An 18,886-nucleotide genomic window follows, 5' to 3' on the forward strand; every position below is an offset into this window, starting at 1 on the left:
TGCACGGAAGCCAGTAGCCTTACGCAGCTGGGGCAGAGGGCAGGAGCTGACCCGTCATTGACGCAACGAGTCTTGACTCCTGAGAGGTGCTAAACGATACAGTCGCAGCTCTCGGCAGAGCACAAAAGAAAGGCCAGAGGAGTTCGGGGCAGCCAGCCCGGGGAGGTTTCGGGAGGGAAACGGCCAGGGCGGGGAGCTGGGAGCTCATTTCACACTGCCCGGGGTCAGACGCACGGGCGTCTGCGAGGGCGAGATAAAGCTGGGGCAAAATAATGGCTCCAGCCAGCCCCTGGCGTCGGCCCCGCCCCGCCTTGCAGATCGGGATCTCGGCCGAGGTTCTCTGGCTGAGGGCGGGGCTCTTTTGGAGGGGCTCGTAGAGAGTGAGAGACAAACACTCATCCCAGCACACGCCAGGAGCCCTCAGCCAATAGGCTGCAAGGCGGGCGATTCAAACTGAAAGCAGGGACCAATCGGAATTTTTGGCGCCACCGCCCGGGCTGCACGTTTTGGGCTGGAAGAGGAAGAGAGAGCGGTGGTGGGGCTGGGGGGTGAGGGTGGGGGGGGTGTTGGCGCGGCGGGAGCGCGCGCGCGCGCCCCAGGAGGGGCGGAGGCATCGGGAGCGGCGGGAGCGCGAGAGCTCGGGCTGGAGGCGAGTCGCGCGCCCGGAACGGCCGCCGCTGCCGGATTTACTTTTCTGTACTTTTTTGGATGTTTGTGTCCCTGTCGAAGCCTCGGCTGCAGGTAGGGACCCCCATCCTTCCCTCCCCTTCCTTTGGCGTCTGGGTGAGCAGAGGCTGGGCTCGGAGGCCGTCCCTCATCTCGTGTCTTCCGGGGACAGCGCCCGGTCGGTCCCCTCACCCCCAGGATCGGTCGTGAAGCAGTCGCCGAAGCGGAGCTTGGGGTGTCCTGGAAGTTCCCCGCTCCAGGGGCAGGCTCCGGGCTGTTGGTGGCGGTGGGCACCGCTGTCTTGATCGATACCACGATTGGGGGGGGAGGAGGCAGCGACCCTTCTCGGCGAGGAGAGATGGTTACTCCCTCTCCCCCTCCCCCCCGTGGTTTAAACTGGCCTGGAGCCCCGCGCCTCCTGCTGCGGTGGCTCGCGCTCCCCTCGGAGGGGGCCGGGACAGGGTGCTAGGGAGAGGGTCCTCCGCTCTCTCCCCCCTCTAGGTCAGCTCCCTTCCCTCGGCGGCCACGCGCAGTCCAGGGAGCCTTTGAGTGGCTGCCTGGGGCTTTAAATGACTGACGTTTTCCCTCCATTTCGGCGACGCTCCGCGGCGGGGGGTTGGGGGGGGGGGGCTTTCTGGCGTGCCTGCCTCCCGGGACAAGACTTTATTGCTCGCGCCGCCCACCCTCATTTTGTACCCTATTTTGCGGTGGCGCTGTGGGAGAATGGAGACTGATAAAGCAATTGACTGGAAGTGCTTCCGAAGTGCTTCAGTCCGTCTAGAGGTTGGGGCAAGGCGGTCCTACAGGGGGGTGGTCGAGGAGCTTAGGCAGTTTTGGGGTTTACGTCATCAAGTCAAGGCCACGGGCATTTCTTGCCTGTTAGGTGCCGGGCGGGCATCACCAAGAAAAGCCAAAGACGGCCTCTTCCCGCGAGGAGCTTACGGTCTAATGGGGAAAGGGGGAGCCAAGCTGCCCCCAACTGTGTACAGACCAGCCCGACCCTGGATCAGTTGGCCCAGAGGGTCGGAGGGGGGGGGCCACGAAGTTTAAGGGGGGTGGGAGAGGCCGCCTGGAGAAGGTGGGATTTTCACGGAGTCTTAAAAGACGCGTGGGAGAAGCTGTGGGGGGCGGGGATGGGGAGCAGGGTCCCAAATGGGCCGAGTTAGAGATGGAGGAGGGTTTTTGTGCGCTTGTGGTGCTGTTAGTGCGCGTAGGTTTGTGACGCTGATTTAAAGACAGAAGTTTGTCGATGCATTTTGAAATGACGACTTCGAGATGGGCTGCCGGGTTCACTGTAGGAAAGAAGGACCGGGTCGTCAGGCGGAGAGCTTTGTAGCCCAGGTCTTCTAAAATAACTGTGTTTTGTAAACTCTTTGAGGGCAGGGACTGCCTTTTGCCTCACTGTATCCCCAGCGTTTAGCACAGTACACGGCACATAGCAGTACTTAACATTTGTTGACTTAATATATATCATATTAATACATATTGCATAATGGTGCCAGCCTATGATTAAGTATTGAGATAGCTTTTAAAATAAGATTACCTTGAAAAGTACTTTGTAAAGCACATTGTGGAGAAGAGGAAAGAATACTCGTTACTTCATCTCTGTGCCTGAGCTTCCTTTCCCTCCATCTGTAAAATGGGGGTAATTATACTTGATAAGCTTGACTGGGTTGTTGTGAAGAAAGTGGTTTGCAAATCTTAGATCACTGTTATAAGGAGGAGAGTTGCTGTGGCAGGGAAGTGCTTAATTAGCAGGGACTTGCTCTGCGAGGCACTGTTCAAAAAAGGGTTATAACACCCAGACCTTGCTGGTTAAGTTGATTACGTGCTGAAATTGATATATGCTTAGAGGGCATTCAGACGACAGAGTAGAAACTTTAAACCAGCACATGAATGGACACTAAGGTAACTTCCTCTTTCCAACCTCTGATACTTGTCACAAGTAAGCATTCAGTAGCAATTGGTTATTTGTGTCTGTGCCTGCTTGTCATTTATAAAGTGAATAGAATATGGAATAGATTTTTTATAGGGGGAGATTATGTACATTTTTTTTTTTTAGCTTAACGTATAAGTCACTGTCTATTTTCCCTTCATGGCTGGCATAGCCTTTTTGGTTTGGGGAATTCACAAGAAAACTAGGGCAATTGGTGTTATGGTGTTCTTAATTTCATTCTTCCTCTTACAGATGATTAGGGTTGAAGAAGACGACCAACTCCGTGAAGCAGTCCTAAGACTTAACTAGAGCCTATGACAGATATGCTCTTAGGGAATTACAGAGACGTCTATGAAGCAAAATGTTTTAGAATGTCAAACGTATATTGCAGAATTAGAATGTATAACAGACTGCAGAATGCTGTAACATCCTTGACATTTTCCCTCTGTTGATTAATCCAGCCCCTCTATAAACCTATAAAAATGTAGAGCTGTGACATGTAGAATTGGAGAAATGTTCAGAGAGCAGTCTGTTTCTCCATTCCTTTGTGACTGACAGCCTGGGTTTTGACAGAGTGCTACCTTTCAGTTAAGACGAGCATCTCTAAACGTAAAAAGTGTTTTTTCAGTTACTTTGTTAGATCTCTAGGCATTTAGAAAAATACGGTCATTAAAAAAAATTCTGTAACAAAGCCTTGAAATTGGAGGAAAGCTATAGATCAGGCATTTTTAACCTGGAATCCACAGACTCTTAAGGGATCCTTGGATAGATTTCAGGGAATTCCCAAACTTGGATGGGAAAAAAAATAACATCCTTATTTCACTTTAATTGGTTTTCTGTGTAATACTCTGTATTTTATTTCTGTGCCTTTAAAAAACATTATTCTAAGTAGGAGTATTTAGGTTTCACCAGTTTACCAAAGGAGTCCACAAAAAAGTTTAAGAACTTCTGCTGTAGATAGAGACTTCATTTGAATGTAACGAAGATGAAGAACTATTAGCATATTGAAATCGAACTTTTCTGGGAACAGAATAGACTTGTGGTTTAATGGAGAAGAATTCCAGGGGAACAGCAAGAGTGAGGATATCGAATTTAAAATCAAATTTGACTGAATTGTGTCTATTCAAGAATACCTGAATATATACATATATCTTAATCATTGTCCCCATTCAGGTAAAGGTGTACATTAGCATGCACAATAGATATAAATTCTGTGTGTTGGTTCCCTTTATCTTTCCAACTAAACACCAAATTGAGACCTGACTTATTTTGTAGTGAACACCAGGGAAAAGGACTTGTAAGATTTTTTAAATTTCTGTTTTAAAATCTGTCCACAGAAAGATGAATTGCTTTGAAGAACATTTTTATGGTTTTAGTGCTAGGGGAAAGCAGGATTGTGCAAAATATTGCTGAGATATTTTGAGGGGTTTGGTTTGGTTTACATATCAGGTAGTTGGAGAGGGCTCTGTGCAGAGGAAAATATTGTAGGATCAGTGTGAGAGTACTTGTGTCCAAATATTAGCTGTGCTACTTACTACTACCTCCGATCTTGGACAAGTTGATTAACCTCTGGGCTTCATTTGTCTTCATGTGGAAGGAAATATCAACATGTTATATTTTAAATTTATTTTTATTAAATATTTCTCACTTATATTTTAATAAGGTTCAGTATGCACTGGGAGTATTGTGGCCCTGGGCACCAGTATTTGACACCCCTGGACTAGAATTTATGAGTCTGTGATAAGCTCAAAAAATGTATGGCTAGTGTGGTAATAATTTTTGATTTAAAGGAACTTGTGGGCACTTGAAGATGGAAAATGTAGTAGAAAAATACTTGAAACAATTTAAGTACATGTAAAAAATGTGTGTGGTTTGTGTACAGTTTTTGAAGTACTGATGCAATGGATGTATACCAGCTTTGATTTTCTGGTTTTCTTTATTTTTGGTGCTTCTGGAAACTTGGCATTACTGCAGAGAACTGGGGGAAGATTTAGATATTGCTGGCCTGAAAAAAAAAGTGAAAGTGCTTCTGTCTATATGCAGAGCAAAGGAAGTGCTTGTTTAACTTCATGTAATTGAAAATCTCTTTAGTATTTTACCTTTTGTCTCATAATATTCCAAACTCCACTGCTCAGCTTCTGAGACTTGCTGATGTAATTGTATACCTTTATATCCTAGCTATGTATATTTTTGTTTGTGTTGTATATGTACCCTGTACCTTCCTAAATTATTTTGTTTTTCCAAAGATTATAAATAGATTAGTTTTGTTTAGCCGGAGGAAGAGTGTCTTCATGGCACTAAGACTGCGTGTGTGTTTGAGTATCTCTTCCCTTATGAGTGTGAGAATACAGCAATGTCTTCATCAAGCAGGAAGTTGCCAAGTCATGTTTTGGGCACTTTTGAGAGCACTGGATTCAATTTAATTCAATTTAATGGGCATTTATTAAGTACCTTTGTGCAAGACTCTGTTAGTATTGAGGACACAAAGACAAAATTGAAACAGTCCTTGAGGAACTTAGGATTCTACTGAGGGGATAGGACACAATATACAAATAAAAATAGTTCAAGGAAAATCTCTTTGGTAGAGAGCACTGTTGCCTATGAGGATCCTGTAAAGTTAGGGGGAGGAAGTGATAACCTGATTGAACCTGGAAGGTAAAGATGGCTTATAGAAATGCTATATTGAGTTGGGAGAATGGTGTTCAGATTGAGTGGGAATATAGAATTTGTGAAGGGGAGTGGTCTGAAATAAAACTGGAAAGATAAGTGAAATTGTGTCAGATGCTACACTAAGCGAAAGTTTGTATTTTTCTTCAAAATTTTATGCTCTAGGCAATTGGGAGCCACTTGGGGGTGGAGAGATGTGTGGGGTATAACATTAGATCTGTGCCTCAGGAAGATTTTTTGGCAGGGTAAACGAGAGAGGAAGGAAGATACAGTACTTTCTGTGATCATTATGTATTCTCTTAATTCTCTATTTTACATTATTACATTTGCTTGACGTTATTAATGAACCTTGATGTTTGTATCATATAATGATGATGTGCAAAGTTGTATGTGAATACATGGCATGTCATAATGGACAGGGCATCCCTTTGAGAGTCTGAGGAGGACTTGGCTTGAAATCTTGCCTCTGCTATTTCCTGTCTATGTGACGCTAGGCCAGTTGTCCAGCTTCTCTGGCCTGTACTTTTCCCATCTATAAAATCTTTCTAGTTTTTCCTGAACTTGATAAAAACAATTTCCCTCAGGGACAAAGTAAAATGATGGAGAGGTTGGCAATAGTTCTTTTCTATTCTTATGTCATATAAATGTCTTTTTGATTAGTTAAAATTTTGATTTCAAAAACCTTGTCCAGATACAAATCCTATGAAATCAGTACTTACTTGCTTTTCAGACATTTCTTGAAAATTCCTCCACCATGACCTTGTTATCACTAAAATCTAATAGTTACCAAGATATAAAATGTTAGCTTAATTTGTTTAACCACCAAAAATATTACCTATATTAATCATCAGTTAATTATTGAACATAACAGAAGGCTTTCCTGATGCCTCTAGTTATTCCTGCTCTCTATCTTCAAATGAAGATGTATATACTTATCAATCACAAAACATTTATTAAATCTGTCCGGTGTTCTAGGCACTGTGTTAACTGCTAAGGATCCAAAGACAACTTAGAAATGTCACTGGTGAGGTGGAAAGGGATTGGGTGGTAAGGAGCTTATACTCAAACAGGGGAGACTATATGTGCATGTAAGTATATGTGATGCCCATTTACACTATATATCTTGTATATACATAGTTGTTTGCATGTTGTCTCCCTTAATAAAATGTGAAACTGAAGGTGGGAATCCTGTTTTTACCTTTCAGCAGATCATTTATTAATTGCCTCTTATGTGCCAGGCAATTTTATAAGTGTTAGAGATAAGAAGAAAAACAAAAGCCAAAAAGTCCTTGCTCCCTTGGGAGAGACAACATGCAGACACATGTACAAAATAGACATGGGATAAATTGGAAATAATCCACTGAAGGAAAGCACTGGAAGAAGAGAGAGAGAGAGTGTGTGTGTGTTTGACTATCTCTTCCCTTATGTCTGTAAGAATACAGTAGTGTCTTCATTAAGCAGGAAATTGCAAAGTCATGTTTTGGGCACCTTTGAGAGCACTGAATATAAGGAGTTCAATTTGATGGGCATTTATTAAGTACCTTTGTGCAAGACTCATGAGGACACAAAGACAAAATTGAAACAGTCCTCATTCTTGAGGAAGAAGTGTTAAGGAGGAATCAGGAAAGGTTTCTTTAAAAAGGTTGGATTTTAACTGAGACTTGAAAATAGGAGGCAGAGATGAGGCAGGATAATACAGACAGTGAAAATGTAGAGGATGGAATGTTATATGCAGGGAGTCACTGGGTTTAAGAGCACATGAGGAGGAGTAAGATGTAAGAGGACAAGAAACTTTGGAAAGGGCAAGATTTTGAAGGGCTTTGAATGCCAGAGAATTTTATATTTGATACAAGAGTAATAAGGAACTATTGAAGCTTATTGGATAGGATTTGATATGGTCAGACCTGTACTTTAGGAAGATTAGTTTGACAGCAGAGTGGAAGATGGTCTGGAGCAGCGAGAGATTTGAGGCAGGGGGGGAGCAACTAGATGCTTTTTGTAATAGTTCTCGCAGGATGAGACTTGAAGGGTGCTAATAATGTCAGAGGAGAGAAGGGGGGGGCATATGTGAGAGATATTGTAAAGGCTGAATCAAGATGGTTTGGCACCTGATTGGATATGGGGTGACTGGGAGATGGTGGTGACCTTGACAGTAACAGGAAGGTTAGGAAGAGGGGAGAAAGATCATGAGTACAGTTTTGGACATGGTGAGTTGAAGTTGTCAGTGGCACTTCCAGTTCTAAATAGGCACTTTAAAATAGGTATTTTAAGCTGTGAGACTGGAGGTCAGGAAAGATTAGTTCTGGATAAGCACTGCATAGAGATAGTAATTGAATTCATGGGAGGTGATGAAGTCACGAAGCAAAGTAGTATAGAGGGAGAATAGACTATAGGTAGCCAAATAGAATGAAGACTGAGGAAAAGGCCATTCAATTTAGCAATTGAGAGGTCATTGGTAACTTTGGAGAGAGCAGCATCAGTCAGATGATGAGGCTGGGAGCCAGACCAAACAAAATAAAGAGAGGAGAGGAAAAGAAGTGGAGGTACCTCTTTCCTTTTTTGGGGGGGGGGCCTTTTGGAGGGCAGTTGGGGTTAAATAACTTGCCCAAGGTTACATGGCTAGTTTTGTGTGTGTGTGTGTGTGTGTGTGTGTATGTGTTAAGTCTGAGGCTGGAACCGAACTCGGGTCCTCCTTACTCCAGGGCCAGCACTTTACTCACTGCACCACCTAGCCTCCCGCAGGTACCTTTTGTAGACAGCCTTTTAAAGGAGTTTATTCATGAAAGGTTGGCGAGATTATGAATGATAGTGGGGAATAGAGAAATCAAGTGAAGGTTTTTTTGAGAATTGGAATGACATGGACATGTTTGTAGGTAGTAAAGGAACCAGTAGACAAGGAAAGATAGAAGATTAGTGGTAGAATAAGACTGACAGAAGGAGCAGTTTTCTGGAGAAGACAGGATAGAATGGGATCACTTGTGCATTTGAAGGGTTTTCCTTGGGAAGAAAATGGGCTACCTCTTCATGTGATACATGGCTTGAAAGAGGAGATAGTGGTGGAATGCATCAGTATAGTATGAGATGAAGAAAAGGTGGGCATAAAAGGGAACTCTCAGAGAATGACCTCAGATTTTTCTGTGAAAGATGGGGCAAGGTTCTTAGATGGGAGGTTGAGGAGTACTGAGAACCTGCTGTGGTGAGTAGGATGTTAAATTGTGTTAATTTGTACAAAGTATTTAAGTGGCACGTGAATGTTGAGCCTAGGTTTTTTTTTTTTTTTTTTGCTTTTTTGGAGGGCAGTTGGGGTTAAGTGACTTGGCCAAGGTCACACAGCTAGTCTTTTTTGTGTTAAGTGTCTGAGGCCGGATTTGAACTCAGGTCCTCTTGACTCCAGGGCCGGTGCTCTATTCACTGTGCCACCTAGCCACTCCGAGCCTAGTTTTTAAAGGAGATGAACTTTTTTTTGTTGTGATCTATAGATCAGAGAATTCCATATGATGTAGAGACCACATGGGTTATAATATAAGGTTGAATTAACATTATAATTTGAATCCTGTCTCATTTCATAGGGCTATAAACGAAAATTGAAAATGTTATCTCAACTTTAGGCAAAATTGGCATTCATTTGTAGATTTGGAGAGACTTTTTCCCCCCAGTGGTGGATTTTGTAGCCAATAAGTGGAAAGTATTCGTCAACCAGGTGTCTTTATGTGACTTAGACCTAACACAGTGCCAGACCATCTTTTATAAAGTAGACCTTAAAATGTGGCGTAATGAAAAGAGTCCTAGTCTAAGCTTGGCCCTTGGTTTTTCTTTGTTATTGTTGCCTCTTTTATATTTCATGTTCATTTCTGAGTATATTTATCCCTCCTACCCACCAGGCCTTCACTTGGAAGAGAGAAAAAAAATGCCCCAAACCTAGAGTTCAGTAAAACCAATTCATACATGACCTGTCTCTGTCAGCATATGAAATATTCCAAAACATTTACCTTCTCCATCTCCCCACTCCCATCTCTCCAGTTAAAAGAAGGGAGGTTTACTTTTAATTGTGGCTTTGTGACCTTTGTAGCCTCAGTTTTTCTCTTGTGTAAAATAAGGTAGCTGAAAGAGATAAGTGATTTCTAAGGTCTGAGGTCTTATTTAATTCTAATATTTTAGGATTGGATAAATTAATAACAAATTTAACATTTCAGAAAGTTACATATTATCTTACAGTTAAGTGCTTTGGGGGGGGGAGGAGTGTTATTACACTGGTACCCTGGAGCTCTGTTATCCCCTTTTTAATTCCTTTAAAAATTTATTTTTAACAATTCATTTTTTTGCTTTTTTTTTTTTTGAGGGCAATTGGGGTTAAGTGACTTGCCCAAAGTCACATGCCTAGTAATTGTGTCAAGTGCCTGAGGCTGGATTTGAACTCAGGTTCTCCTGACTCCAGGGCTGGTGCTCTATTCTCTGTTACCTAGCCGCCCCTTAACAATTTATTTTTAAAAAATTTTGAGTTCCAAATTCTTTCCCTCCACCCCTTCTCCTACCAATTGAGAAGGCAAGCAATATGAGAAATCCTGCAAAAACATTTCTATATTAAGCCATTTTGTCTCCCCCCCCCCCAAAAAAAAAGGCAAGAACAATAAAGTGGGAAAATAATATTTCAGTTTGTACTCAGAAGTTTGATTTTTTTCTTTGGAGGTGGATAGAATTTTTCATTCTATGTGCTTTGGAATTGTCTTTGTTCATTGTATTGATCGTAGCAAAGTTGTTTATAGTTGATAATTGTTAAAATACTGCTGTTGCTGTGTGCAGTGACCTGTCAACAAACATTTATTAAGATCCTACTATGTGCTGCGCACTATGCACCAGGGATACAGAGAAAGGCAAAAAACCAAACATAACATCCCCTGCCTTCAAGGAGCTCACATCCTAATGGGGGATACATTTTGGATAACTAGGTATATTTCTGATATACACAGAGTAGATGAAGGTAATCTGAAAGGGAAAGTAATAGCAGCTGGGGAGGTGGCATAAATGTAGCAGTAGGAGGAGGGGAGCATTTCAGGCATGGAGGACATCCAGTAATACTAGAAAAGGTAGAAACGTCAGCTCTGCATATGTTTAAATGTTGTTTAAATTGTTTTTCAGATTAATTTTGGAAAATGCCAAGCAGGAAATATGCTGATGGTGAGGTAGTAAGAGGACGTTGGCCTGGGAGTTCACTTTATTATGAAGTGGAAGTACTTAGCCAAGATAGCAAATCCCATCTTTACACTGTGAAATACAAAGATGGAACTGAACTTGAATTGAAAGAGAGTGATATAAAGGTAAGTGCTTTGTTTTTGTACCAAGGCATGTATATGAAATACTTAGAAAATTTTTGGTGTCTTATTTAGCTTACAAGGAAAATGCTGTTACAGTTTCTGACCATGCCCTCTCTCCTTCCTTTCCCCCAGTTTGAGACTCTTGAAATAGTGGTGGTAACTTTGGAGCCAGTGATCCACAAAAATGTAAATTAACAACATGAATTTTTTTTTTTGCCTTCTTTTTGGAGGGTAACTTGGGTTAAGTGACTCACCCAAGGCCACGTGGCTAGTTTTTGTGTTAAGTGTCTGAGGCTGGATTTGAATTCAGGTCTTCCTGACTCCAGGGCCCGTGCTCTATTCACTGTGCCATCTAGCTGCCCCACCATGAATTTTTTGAGAGAGAAATATAAAGCATTTCTCTTGTATTACTGTCTTATTATTAAAATAATAAGAAATACAACATATTTAAGAAAATATAACAAATAATGTACTTCCCTAGTATTCTTAGTTAATAAAAGAGACAAAGATGCACAGAGAAGAGTGGCATGAATAAGAAGTACACTTAGTGGGATGTCATTATCCTTGAATGGCCTCTTAGGCTATTGTAATCAACATTCATAAAGCTTTGTTGTGTTTTCACAATTAGGTATAAAAGATGACATCAGTCTCATGCTCCTTCTACTTCCTGAGTAAAAGTTGTCAACAAGTATTCAACTTATGTGCCAGGCTCTGGCACTGGGGATATAAAGAAAGATGAGAAACAGTCCCCATGTTGTACCCTGCTTCTCCCCCCTTACCCCAGTCTCTCTAGGAGCTTATAGCACAGTCTGATTTGGGGACCATGTACCAGGAACTATATAGACTAGACACATGCAGGATAAATTAGGGATAATCTCTGAATGAAGGCACTAAAATAAAGGAAAAATAGGAAAGGCTTCTTGAAGATGCTGGGACTTTAGATTCAGAGTTAAGATTAAGCCAGGGAAGCCAGGAGGCACATATGAGGAGAGACAGGTACCTGGTAGCAGAGCAGCCAGTGAAAATACCCACTCAGAGATGAAATGGCATGTGCAAGGAACAGCAAAGAGGCCAGTGCCACTGGATCACAGAGTGGGTAGGGGTGAATAAGACAGAAGAGGACTGAGAGATAGGAAGGGGCCAGGTTATAAAGCCCTTTCAAAGCCAGAGAATTTTATATTTGATCCCACAGGTTATAGGAAACCATTGCATCAGAGGTTCCTGATCCCTTTAATAATAACTGAAATTTAAAACTAGAGAACCCAAAGTAGAATAGGTTGTAGTTATTCCCTGCTTTAATAGAAATTTATGGCTTGAGAAAATTGTTTTCTGAGGTTCTTCTTGATTAGACTAGTCTAGCTTTGCTCCATCTTGTATGGAAAGTAGTATTTCTCAGTTGTGATGCCTTATTAGGATGAAGACCAAAAGTTCTAGCAGTGTTTAGTTCTAGCTGTGCTTTTGATGTGTCAGGTTTGAAAATGTAGTTTATGGTTAAGGTTTGTCTTCTCAAAAAAAAAAAAAATGAAAAAGAAAGGGGCGGCTAGGTGGTGCAGTGAATAGAGCACTGGCCCCTGGAACCAGGAGGACCTGAGTTCGGATTTGGCCTCAGACACTTAAAACACACACACACACACACACACACACACACACACACACACACACACACAGAGCTGTGTGACCTTGGGCAAGTCACTTAACCTTAATTGCCTGCCAAAAAGCAAAAAAAAAAAAGATTTGTTTCCTCAAAATAAGCTATTTTAAAATATCAGTTAAGCAGTGAGGTATTTTCCATTTGCTTTGTTAGTTGTATTACTGTGTTTTGTGTACATCAGTTGTCAGCAAAAACAGTCTTCACTGGGCTGTTTAAGTTGACCAGATACTTATTGCTACCAAGTGGTTTTTATTTTTTTATTTTTATTTTGTTTTATTTTATTTTTTGCTTTTTTTGGAGGGCAGTTGGGGTTAAGTGACTTGCCCAAGGTCATAGGCTAGTTTTTTGTGTTAAGTGTCTGAGTCCAGATTTGAACTCAGGTCTTCCTGACTCCAGGGCCGGTGCTCTATTTACTGCGCCACCTAGCCGCCCCCCAAGTGGTTTTTATTAAAGAATCTAAATCTCTGTTGATCTTAATTATAATTCATATGCCCTGAAAAGATTCAACTAATGGTTAATTAAGTTATGTGGGCTAAAAAAAGGCAGTCATCTTGAAGTGTGTGTGTGTGTGTGGGGGGGGGGGCGTCCTTCAAAGAGTACATTGAGCTAGTTAGTATATGACTACATTTAGCTGTGGTGGGGGATATTGATTGGCACAATTTTTTAATAAGTCCTAAACAGCCTAATGCTAAATATAAAAGGTAAACAGTAAATATTTTACATATTTAATAGTAGTAGTTACTTGTTGAGGCCATGTTTATTACAGGTCAGTCTATGTCTCTATATTTTATACATTTATCTTTGTACATGGTACATTTGTAGGCTAACTATGGGATTTCTTTTTCTCTTTCTCTCCCAACCTCCTTATAGCCTTTAACATCATTCAGGCAAAGGAAAAGTGGCTCTTCCTCAAGTTCTCCTTCTAGACGCCGGGGGAGTCGATCTCGTTCTCGATCTCGCTCCCCTGGCCGTCCCCCAAAAAGCGTACGTCGTTCTGCTTCCCAGCATGCAGAGGTTAAAGACAGAGAAATTTTGGAAATCAACTTGACTCCATTGGTATTGGAACTTTTCTCATGAAGACTTTAAGACTGACCTTGATAATATTTATAAGTATTTAATATTCTTGTAGTAAATTTTAGCTATCCAAGTCTCTATCAAAACTTTAACATGTTATATATAGCCTTTTTCTTTATGAAGATCTTATGTACATGTTTATTCATATTATTTATTTTTGATGTATACTTGTAATTTCATTAGTGTAGAGAACACTGGATGAGGATGCTCCTTTGGCTTAGCATCTTTAGAAAGTTTTCTGGGCAGTTGAGAGGTTGACTTGTCCAGGCTCATACAACTAGTATATGTTGGATCTGGAAGTGAACCGAGGTCTTCCTAATTTTCAAACTAGTGTGCTGTAACTGTTCTGTGCTGCCTTTAAATAATACTAATCTTATAGTTTTACAAAATTGTGTGTTTCTCACCACAAATACAAGGTAATGAATTGCAAAGTTATAAAAAAGTGGTGATGGGGAGAGTAAGATTTCTTTGCTTCTTCAGTGCTCTTACTCGCTGAGCCACCTGGCCACCCCTAAGCAATTGGGGTTAAGTAACTTGCTTAAGGTTACATGGCCAGGTGTTTCTAGGTGGGTGCTAAGTGTCTGAGCCCGGGATTCGATCTCCAGGTCATTCCGATTCTGGGGCCGGTGCTCTTACTCACTGTGCTACCTGGCCACCCCAATTTCTTTGCTTTATTTAAAAAAGATGATTTCACATTGTAAGTCACTTGTAAGTGTTTTTAGTATTAGTTTTGAGATAATTTTAAAATAGGCTTCGCTTATTCCAGAGTAAATGAAAAGAAATGAAACTGATTCATTGGAATCAATTTCTACTTAGTATAAGCATGTTTTAATTCAAGTACAAATTTGTATGAAGCATAATGGCTGTGAAATAGAAGTCCAGGGGTGATGATGGCACAGTGAATAGAGTACTGGCCCTGGAGTCAGGATGACCTAGTTCAAATTCGGTCTCAGACACTTAACACAAAAACTAGCTGTGTGACCTTTGGCAAGTCACTTAACCCCAATTGCCCTACCCTCCCTCCTTCAAAAAGCAAAAAAAAAAAAAAAATGAAATGAGTCCAGAGACTTGGGTGAGACCATGGGCAAGTTGGTTCTGAGTTTCTCTTTCCTCATCTGTAAAATGGGGTCAAAGTAGGTGATCTCTAAAATCTCTTAAAACTTTACAATTCTATAATCTATCTTTTTTGATATAAATGTTTATATTAAATGGAGCAAATTTTAGCTTCATTCTAATCAGTCAGCCTCAGTAATCAGAAATAATGCTGTGAGGCAAATTTTTTTTTTTTGGCTTTTTGGAGGGCAAAGGGCGGGGCAATCAGGGTTAAGTGACTTGCCCAAGATCACACGGCTAGTAAGTGTTATGTGTCTGAGGTTGGATTTGAACTCAGGTCTTCCTGACTCCAGGGCCAGTGCTCTATTCATTTGCCACCTAGCCATCCCATGTGAGGCTATTTTTAATTAAATGTTAGTAAAAACATTGGATGTTAATGTAATCAGCTAAACATGCTTAATGTAACAATTTGTGTTTAAATTATTACATAAAATATATAAAGTGTTCAAACAACTTTAGTCATGCCAACCCATTAGGATTCTTTCTATAATGATTATTTCCTAAGTGTTCACACACTAAGATATCACTGCCCAGCAACAATCTATATTTAACTGCATAGTTAAATATAGAGTTAGCATCTACTTTTTTAAAGGTTCATTTCTGACAGTGGCTGGTTTTCCCCTCTGTGAGAGAAAGACATTCAAGAAGAGTCTGTGTGGTTTTTCCTCCCTTCCCCCAAATCTTTGTTTTATGCTACTTTTGTGTTTTGGCACTGAATAACTTAATTTTTGGAATTTAGACATTTTGAAGAACTTCTGGTTCCATGTGAAAGAACCATTATTTATTATTTAATTTATATATTATTTATTAATTAAATCTGAATGTCACTTATGTAGTGATTCTTTTGGCCTATCTATTCCATTACAGTTGATCATGGTCACTGGTCTTAGTTTCTGACACCTTAGTTTCACTACAGGTTGGCAATTGTTGTACAGTATTCAATGATTGACTAAATGGTTGGATATTGATACTATTGGATAGTGAGTGCAACTTGTAAGCGAGACTGTTACGTAATCCTAACACAGTCATAACCTGAAAAGTAGATTAAACTAGAATAGACCTATAATTTGGCTTGGAGCTTGATATATTAATGTTGTACTCCATTAGCATTCTAAAAGATGTATTGTTTTTTTTTTTTTTAACTATTTAGTGTTACATGATTTGATATTATTTTCCTAAAGTGCTACAGTTTTATTATTGATTCATCTATGTATTTTCTGTGGGATCTTTGGTAACAAAGGATGTAATCCATGAACTCTATATCTATAAGCTCTCAGTCCAGTACAAGAAAAATGTTTTTGCCTTTGGAAGGGGAGATACTAAGAGGAAAGTAGAACATAGAATAGCACTTCTTTGCAAAGAGACAGATTGCAACGAGCAGTTTTACTGAACAGATAAAAAATTGAATTTCTATAAATTTCACATATAAGTTGGCAGTTTTTATTGCATGCAGTTGGTATTGTTTCTGTCAGTAGAAGGAGTCCTTAAGTAACCATAATTTCCTTCGTTCTTGTGGTAAACTTTATAGTAAAGTTTATTACTGCTAATTGCTATGGGATAGAAAACTTCCTTCTTTTCCTCTTTCACACATCAGTTGGCTGGTTTTTTGTGGTTATCATAGAAAAACTGTTAAAGAAATCATGAATGTTACTGCTTAAAAACTGTTAGACCATTTTCTAAGTTCTCAAAGGTTATTAAAATTTATATAATTTTCTAAATTAGAAGCAAAGTGGAAACAGCATTAGCAGATACAATGGTGAACCTGATCGGATAGAAAGGAATGACGTATCTCACAGAAACATTCAGGTATGGAAACCTGTTGTTTTGTCAAGCAGTCCCTCTTTTGCTAGAGTAGCTTTTTGAGAAGAAACAGACTCCAACCCTAATGCTTTCTTATGAATTGTTTTTTAACTGTTTATTATTGGTTAAATTATCATTAAAAGATACTGAAATTTTAACTTGGGGGAAATGTCTAACATTAGTGTTAATGGCGATGGTTAATATTTTTTTTTATAAATTAGGACAAATCTTATTTGTCACAAGAAAGCAGCTATCTGGCCACACAATATAGCCTTCGCCCAAGAAAAGAAGAGCTCAAATTTGAAGAAATAATTTTTCAAGAAGAGAGAAATGTAAAAGGACCAAAATCAATAAGAACTTTTGAAACAACAACTACAGAACCAGAGGACTTAGAGTTTGGAGGAGGATTTGGTATGTATTTAATTATTATTAATTAGAAAATTATTAATTAGAAATTACTTATTCAGTTAATTGTTGAAGAAATTACAACCTTTACCCTGAAAAGGACCCTGAGGTCATTTAGTTAAGGCTTAGGGGAGAACCAACATTCTAGCATTTTGTGATTTTAAGAAGTTGATTTTTAAAAAATTGACTTGTACATATCCACAACGTCCCATTATGGGTTACCATTCTGGAGTTGTTACTTGAAATGCAAGTGTTCATATTTAAAATTATACAATCATATCTTTAGACTGGGTTATGGGAGAGTCCAGATTTAGAGGAGAAAAGGTAGCAATGTCATTGGGTCCTCTCCGGTATCCTTCCCTGATAGATGACTTGGAAAGAACAAATAGATCTCAAAAGGCTGGAGCTGACTGAAGTTGGCATTATAGAGAAACAAGTTAAAGAGGAAGTATTCAGCCTGTTGCATTGACTTTTCAGTGAACAATTTACAGAAAATCCTTTATTGCCATGCTTCCTTTAAGTGAAGCATGCATTAGTTGATTGTGCAGACGCTTATTACATTTGTTGTATAATTGGTTTATTTGAGGAAAGTTCAAAATCTATTTTTTAATCTAGTTGAAACACATTAAAACTCAGTTCATTCTTTGCAAATTTTTAGTCTGTTAACTCTGCAGGAATAACATTCTAAAATACTTGAAACCACTCCCCATTCTTACAGGGAGTGATCTCTGTACTCTAAACTCCTTTAACTTCTTTCTGGTCACTGTCATTCTCAGAGCTTATGACATTGCTTTTTCATGTAGTTTTTGGGTTGATGTGTTGTCTTTTTAGAAGAAATATGTTGTTGCCTTCAGGGACTCGAAGAGAGGTAGTTGGTGCTTTGGAAAGAATGCCCAGTTTGATGTCAGAGAACCTGGTTGTGAATCTAGACTCTGCCACTTTTTACCTATGCGATTTGAGGGCTCACTCTGACTCCTTATTTCTGAAATAGAGAATTTGTATCATGTGGAGTCTAAGATTCTTTTCCATAATCTAAATTCATAATCTTTTAACTTTATTGTTTATCCTTATATACTCCATTGAGGCTAGCACAGAGACTCATACCTAGTGAATGTTCAGTAAATTTGTGAAATGAATAAATTAATCCCAAATTTCATGGTATCTGTCATAATGTTATGTTACAATTGAAAATGTCTGTTTAACAATAGCAGTGTAAAGTAGTATAAAACTAGGTCAGTGGCACTATAAAAATTGGGTGATTGGTAAAAATTGTAACAAATAGTTTTGATATGCCATGTCTCTGTCATCAAATAGCAAATATTTGAGTGCCTTCTGTGTGCTACTGACTGAGGATATGATTAATTTGGCAGTATTGTGTAGGATAGATTAGGAGTGAGGGAGTAGGAAAGAAACTGCTGGAACTAAGTAGACAAACTGGCTTTATTGGATTAGTCCAAGACTGAGATTCTGGAGGAAGAGGTGGTAGATGGTAGCTATAATAAAATCAAATGGGAATAATATCCATAACTTAGTGGGGTTGTTGTGAGGATAAAATGAGAGAAAAGATGATATTTTTAGATGTAGGTAGAAATGGCAACATTTTCTGAGTTGGTAACAATGTGAATTTGTGGGTTGAGCAGTATAGAATTCTGTAAAACTTAAGTATTTTGACTTTTGGGCTAAAATCTTGTTCTTTTTTAAAAAAATTTCAGGATCAAAATCAGAACTTGTCTTGCTTATATGTTTCCTACTAATCTTCCTTCTATTCTTTTCTGTGCATTAAAAAAATGCTTTCATGACCCTCTTTTTTCTTTTTTGTTTTGATTATTCTGTTGCTAGCCTTCCTCTTCCTGTCTTTCTCTCCCTCCTTCCCACCCCTCTCCACTGAAAGAAAAGAAAAACAAAATCCTTGTATCCAATAGGCATAATTAAGCAAAACTCATATCCACATCATGACATCTCTAGAATCATGCATTGATCATTTGTATTATTTTCAGATGTGCTTTCTCTCCTTCCCTATGACTCCTCCACCTCTAGTTAAGAAAGCAAGGGAAAAAACAAAACCCTTTTACAAACATATATAGACAAAATGAATTCTCAAATTGGCTATGTCAAAATGTGTGTATGTGTGTGTGTTTGTGTGTGTGTGTATGTATGTATGTATTTTCCCCTCTCAGTTTGCTGAGTCTACCTCTATCAAGAGGTGGGTGATATGTTCCATCATAAGTGCTCTGGATTTGTGGTTGTTCATTGCATTGCTCA

At 39.7% G+C, this 18,886-nt stretch overlaps 1 protein-coding gene across 2 annotated transcripts in view; it reads left to right on the forward strand.

Moving 5' to 3' along the window:
* The first annotated feature begins 573 nt into the window (after positions 1–573).
* Positions 574–18,886, forward strand: part of LBR (lamin B receptor) — a 49,249-nt gene continuing 30,936 nt past the window's right edge. Inside the window, exons 1-5 of one of the 2 annotated variants that reach the window (XM_069062588.1) lie at positions 574–741; positions 10,406–10,584; positions 13,103–13,288; positions 16,142–16,225; positions 16,441–16,630. In XM_069062588.1, coding sequence (XP_068918689.1) covers positions 10,420–10,584; positions 13,103–13,288; positions 16,142–16,225; positions 16,441–16,630 — 625 coding nt within the window. In that variant the 5' untranslated portion in view covers positions 574–741; positions 10,406–10,419. Of the gene's footprint in view, positions 742–1,332; positions 1,450–10,405; positions 10,585–13,102; positions 13,289–16,141; positions 16,226–16,440; positions 16,631–18,886 lie in introns of those variants that run through there. The other variant, XM_069062589.1, reaches the window with a different exon arrangement.

This window comes from Petaurus breviceps, unplaced genomic scaffold, assembly GCF_028583685.1.
Source record: "Petaurus breviceps papuanus isolate PSGF00001 unplaced genomic scaffold, PetGlider_PUasm1.0 90466, whole genome shotgun sequence".
Taxonomy (NCBI): Eukaryota; Metazoa; Chordata; class Mammalia; order Diprotodontia; family Petauridae; genus Petaurus; species Petaurus breviceps.